The sequence below is a fragment of the Cydia fagiglandana genome, chromosome 17 (genome assembly GCF_963556715.1).
Source record: "Cydia fagiglandana chromosome 17, ilCydFagi1.1, whole genome shotgun sequence".
Taxonomy (NCBI): Eukaryota; Metazoa; Arthropoda; class Insecta; order Lepidoptera; family Tortricidae; genus Cydia; species Cydia fagiglandana.
In genome coordinates, this window is record NC_085948.1 from 314386 (window position 1) to 320477 (window position 6092).

At 42.7% G+C, this 6092-nt stretch overlaps 1 protein-coding gene across 1 annotated transcript; it reads right to left on the reverse strand.

Annotated features, from left to right (window-relative positions):
* Positions 1 to 354: 354 nt before the first annotated feature.
* On the reverse strand, positions 355 to 2957 carry LOC134672717 (uncharacterized). Its single transcript, XM_063530664.1, has 4 exons — positions 2792 to 2957; positions 1807 to 1966; positions 794 to 965; positions 355 to 536 (listed from the first exon to the last, which is right to left on the reverse strand). The coding sequence occupies exons 1-4, from the start codon at positions 2931 to 2933 to the stop codon at positions 447 to 449; spliced, it is 564 nt and encodes a 187-aa protein (XP_063386734.1). The 5' UTR covers positions 2934 to 2957; the 3' UTR covers positions 355 to 446.
* Between the last annotated feature and the right edge of the window lie 3135 nt (positions 2958 to 6092).

A 6092-nucleotide genomic window follows, 5' to 3' on the forward strand; every position in this document is an offset into this window, starting at 1 on the left:
TGATAAGGCTCACATGCACCATTCCACTAACCCAGGGTTAACCGGTTAAACCTGGAGTTACCATGGTTACCAGTACAATTTGACACTGGGTTGACGGTTAAACCGCTTAACCCCGGGTTAGTGGGATGATGCATGTGGGCCTGTGTGATAGCCGCGTAGGGGGTGGGTCAGAACCATAGACTAGGAATCCTGTAGACTAGACCGAGTTTAGAACAATATTTTATTTAATGCAACCGATGATGCCAAAAATGCAGGGGTGCGCGGGACGAGGCGAGCGAAGTCCCGTGCCGTGATTGGTCCGTTCAAAGAGACACGGACGTCACACAAAGACACTTTCGACTCGAACTTGGAGTAAAATTACCGTATGCGTGGCAGAGGGGGTAGCGCGACTATGCTCAGACTGGAGGATGTTTTGTCTGTGGTCAGAACATAATCAAGCTGACCAGTTAAAAGTTCCTGTGGACGGCAGTCTTGGTATCCAGCAGTTCGGCTTCTTCTTCTATCCTGAGTAACACGTCGAGGACTTGTCGTTTTACCTGCATCATACGTAAATAAATATTATATCACACAAATTGACCAACTCCCACATTACTGTGTAAGTGTTTTATATGCAGGGCCACTGGGTAGTGGCCTACTGGTTAGTGGGTACTAAGGGCCACTTGCACCAGTCACTAACCCGGTGTTAACCAGTTAAACCTGGAGTTACCATGGTTACCAGGACATTTTGACACTGCCTGAATTTTACGCCAGGTTAGTGAGATGGTGCGAGTGGCAAAACTAACTAAGAACCCACCTGATTCTGATAAGTTTTCGGCAGCCTCTTGGTGCTCTGGCAGACGCTGGCAAAGAACAGCTCCAAGGAGTCCTGGTCCGCGCAGCCAGAGTCCCACGGCTCGGACTCCGCTTCCGACTGTACGTCCTTTTCCGTCTCGTCGATCTTCACGTCTCGTAGGCGCCTCTGCGTTCTGGAATGTAATAAGTACATAAGTACATTATTATTAAAAGCATTGCTAAGTGAGCGTTTCTTTTATTTTTTGCCATTTTTAGTGTTCCGTACAAAACTTTGTTCACGGAACACTTATGGGATCACTTCGGTCTTGCAAATCAGTTTATTATATATTATGAACTTTATTGCCACTTTCTTGTTACACAATGGAAATGGAAATGGTAACAGAATGAAAATAATTGGGACATTTTTTATCCCATTAGGATCGAAAGAGCTCATGATTCTGAATAGAAATAGGTACATTTCTTGAAGGACTCGTATGTTGAAATATTTACTTATACATATTAAACTCTTTATTGCACTGACAAAATATTAAATTACATAAATTACTATAAGACATAAATAGGAATATAAAACTAAAACTAACTACAATTAAAATAACTAAAACTAAAAATTTAAAATACCTATCAAAATTTGGTGCCCTCGGGAGGGTGCCCAACACGCAGGCAGCGTTCCCGCGCTGGATTGCGATGGCAATTCGCTGCGCGTAAAAGCGGCCCGCGCGGGGGTCACCCGTTGCCTCCCTCAACCTTTTCCCAAGCGCCTTAATGAGCATATGTGCGCCTCTGCCCCACGAACCAAGTGTCTCGACGCCAAATGCGACGAATTCGTATTGGGCGCCGAGACAGCTGTACTTGGCTACCTTTAGACGCTCCCGAGTGTCCGCCGCCGCGCCAGCACGCCTGCTGGTCGATGGGACGTAGGACGCCGCTAGCGTGTCAGCGCAAGTGGCGTCCCATACCAACGCACGACCCATCTTCCAAGGAATCAGTGACACTCAGTCTACTTATACATATTACCTTCGGATGGTCATGTAGGGTAGCACGAAGGACATTCTGTTCTGAAACCGCCACTTCTTGCACGGTGTGCCCGCCTTAGTAGTGACCCCTTGTTTACATTTGTTGAGGGACTGTCGAAGGGAGTCGCGGAGGATTTTCCATTCTCGCTTTAAAATTGCGCCTGTAGAAGACCATCCAATTGAAATATATGTACATATATTTTTTTTCTAAGTACCTACTTATAAACTATGTACTATTAACCCTTTAAACGCCAGACGGCGAAGGAACTATCTATTGTTTTTCCTATAAAGTTTTAAGTCATAAATGTCATAATGTATTGTTTGCCCGCATTTTCGTTAGTCATAATTTAGTTTGTCTCAGAAACGCGTAACTTTTCAGGATTGCCATAAAACACACATAACCTACTAATGACGGGCCTACATTGTGCAATAAGAAAGATAAAATACCTATTGCCAAAACTAAACTAACAAAAAATCAAATGAACAGAAATCCGATATCAGCAACATAGCCTAATGTTGCCTAATGTTTTTAATACGATTCCAATTTGCAATATTAATATCTTTAGTTTTCGTATTCGATCTGTCTCATAACCGGCTCGGCTACCTTGGCACAAGAACAGCTGATGCATAGCTCCGATCGAACCGGTATTTAAATTGTACACAACTTTCAACTTTACACTCAACTAAATAAAACTCAAACTCGAACCACATTGGTTCTAGCCATGCTTTTCACAAACTAACGGCCCCCAGTCAAAACTCTACTTAACTAAAACTATATAAAGATCAAATTCAAATGGCTTAATAAATCCGCACTGAGCACAGTTAACGCGCAACGATGCGAGGCTTAAAACTACAGTCAAAATAGAACTTTAACATTAAGTAAATAACGTTCAAAATCAACAGTTCCTCCTCAATCGCTCCCATACATTTACTTAACGACAGTCGAATAAGAACTCTAATGTAACGTATTTAGGTTTAAAACTCACTGTTCTCTCCCAACCGTTCCGATATCTCTGCCCAGCAGCGATCTCTCACATCAATATCTTTATGGTGCTCATGTCTAGTATCATAAAGAACTGGATATTTTTTCACTTCGTCGATGAGTTTTTCTCTATAGACCTTCGACATGGTGGCGAGCGAACCAAAGCGAGGGCGGCGCGATACTGCGCGATGCGAGATATAGCGACGTTGCCATCGCGTGCGGTGTGCGCCGTGGCTAACGCGGAGCGCGGGGCACGCAGACGCGGGAATAGGTAGCAATGTTAAAGGTACCGCTCGGATTGCATTACTAGCAGGGCTCGGAACCGGTATTTTTAAAAAACCCCCAAATAGACCAATATTTTGAATTATTTTATGCTCTTTACGTAAGACTGGATCATGTATTTAGGTAACGAATTTGTGTTATCAGATTGTCCAATTAAAAAAGAAATAATAAACCAAAGAACGTAATAATACCGGTATTTTTGTATGGAGCAAAAACCGGTTTCCGAGCCCTGATTACTAGTATTACTACCTACTGCAGTAATACGGCGTGACCATTGACGTATATATCTAAAGACTTGCCTTATGGGCACTGGTTGTACTAGTTTAGCGGTGTCATTCACGAATTCCAGCTTATCGTGCAGACTAACGCAACTAGTTGCGACCAATAGCGAGCGTTATGCGAACTCATTAACCAATCGCTCGCGTGATGCGAACTCATCAACCAATCGCGTTGTAGCGGTGTCGTACCGCTGTACTGGCCCCTGTCTTGCCTCATTATTACTACCCGTAAGGCCAGTCCCTGGATATTTATATCAATGGGCGTGACACTGCTGTCTACTGCATTAGTGCCGCAAATATCAAAATCGATATTGCTGCGCGGATTTTGACAATACCTACAGTCGGTCCCGGCAGTAAGTAATGACGCGCTGCAATACTTACTGCTGCAGTATAGTCCGATCTGAATCTAAACGGTACCTTAAGTAGTAGGTAATGGTTTGGTAAGCACAAAGGTTCATCAAGTACCTGATCATAAGTGAAGGCAAAAAAACGTGTCCCGTCTACCACCATATTCTATGCCATCGCTCTGCGCGCTGTCGCCAGCTCGCTGTCGCTACGCAGCACGCATTATTATTATCGCAAAACCACTTTATCTAACCACCAGATCAAGTTATAATCAACTTTATGATGATCAAAATAAGAGTGTGATATGTGTGATTGAATGCAAGTATGCTGGTAAAGTTTGCCAATTGAACCACTTTATCTAATCATTCATTTAAACTATACTCAACCTTGTTTCCATTTCGATAAGGGTGTAACGAAATGCAAGTATGTTGGAATTGTTGGTAAAGTTTGTCAATGGATAAATAATCGTGTGTCGTAGTCAACAAGGTTGATTATTGATTGATATCGGTGGTTGTTTACTAGTTAGAGGCACTCACTGGGCGACCGCTGTTAGAGTTTAGCGTTTAAAAATAAGTACTCTCGCGGTTTAACATGTAAGTATAAAGGAATAATGAAGATTAATAAGTTGATATACCTACCTAAAAAATGTAGTCTGGCAAAAAGTATAATTCTCTCTGTCTATGTTTAAAATGAGACAGTTCTGGGCCATACCTACCTACAACCTATAGATGATCTTACACTGTTGACTTCGGGGTTGCACTTTCCCGGTGTAAGTAAGTACCTAGTTGCCTACCTACTCCTATTGGGGCCCGATTCGGATTTTGAAATAGACATCTATTAGACATCACCAAGATACGATACGCCGATATGTTTAAGATCTAACCTGTCAAATTTGACATTTGCGCGATTCTGGAGATGCTCTTGAACGATTTCCACAGGATATGACTTAGAGATCCAATTCACATCTAATAGATATCTTACTCTATCTACCGTAAAAGTGACATTGGTTGCCCGAATTGCGCTGCAAAAGAGAACTATGCAGTTGATATCTTATGGCTCCTCTACACGATGGGCCAACGCCGGCCAATCCAAGGGACGCAGCCATGCGGTAGAATGAGATAGCAATATCACTTGCTCCCTCTAACGCATAAATGCCTCCCTTTGGGTGGCCGGCGTTTGCCCATCGTGTAGAGGAGCCATTAACTATAACGTATCTAGTACGTGTTCTCTCTTGTGAATATCTTCAAGTTCGAATACGGCAGTTTGTCTCCGCCGCCGGGCACTTGGTGTCAGATGGGAATTGGTGTTTTCATTCCCATTTCTCCCCGCTTATGTAGGTACTTACCAATGGCGGCGGCGGCGGTCCCGGGAGATGGGGACCACGGTATTTATTAACTAGTTTTGTGGTGGGGACAAATGGGAACACACGAAATTCCCTGATCTCACTTATAAAATACAGTAATAGTTACCAGACCATCATCTTCCTATCATCATCTTCGTCGCGTTATTCCGTTACCCTAGAAAACTAGGCGTTATTGAGATTAACCCAGTTTCCGCACAATGTTTTCCTTCACCGAAAAGCGATTTGATAATTATAAGTAAGTTTTATAAGATGATAGAGTCGAAAAGTGGTAGACCACTTAGGCCACGTAGGCTGACTATACATACCTATATTGTATATGTATATCGTACAGGTTTTAACCCGCGACCTGACTGGAGTTGACTGAAGTAGTAGTTTTCAGTGTTTTCACTTCATTTCGCATGCGCCAATCAGCACGAGCGATGTTCAAGGTCATATCAAAATAAGGTCAAAACCGTAACAAATTGTTCATACTGAATCGGGCTATAGTCACGCTCCACCGCGCGTCGTGCCGTCCCTCTCGCACCTGCGCGCGCGCATGGCTCGCTCGGCGGCGGGCAGACAGCGCGTCGCCTGCGCAGGATGACGTCATGCTGAAAACTATGGTATTTTGAGCTTTATTGTTATAGGCACAGGTATTCAAATGGAATGGGCTGAGGAAGTATAAAAATTGTAAGTTATTTCGTTTACACTATTCACTACCACTGAAAACTTTTTTACAAAGATAATATGATTCTTATTTTATGGCAAAGTACAGTTTGAAATAACATTGGACATGAACATTCACATGTGCATATTATTTATGTCTGGTTTAATGGGTAATTGGGTATAAGTAACTACATTAGAATTTTACATAGGTAGGTACTTAAGTACAAAACTTTTACTTGCTTTATCTTAAAATACCTTTAAACGAGCAATTATTGTACATACATTTATTATATATCTCGGGGATCTCGGAAACGGCTCTAATGATTTCGATGAAATTTGCTATAAGTATGGGGATTTTCGGGGGCGAAAACTCGATATAGGCACAGCTCGGT

Excerpts from the sequence above, each read along its gene's own strand:
- LOC134672717 (XM_063530664.1), bottom strand. The coding sequence starts at position 2,933 with ATGTCGAAGGTCTATAGAGAAAAACTCATCGACGAAGTGAAAAAATAT. Across the intron at positions 1,967-2,791 it reads GGAACGGTTGGGAGAGAACA|GCGCAATTTTAAAGCGAGAA; the intron begins GTGAGTTTTAAA and ends GGTCTTCTACAG. Across the intron at positions 537-793 it reads CGAAAACTTATCAGAATCAG|GTAAAACGACAAGTCCTCGA; the intron begins GTGGGTTCTTAG and ends CGTATGATGCAG.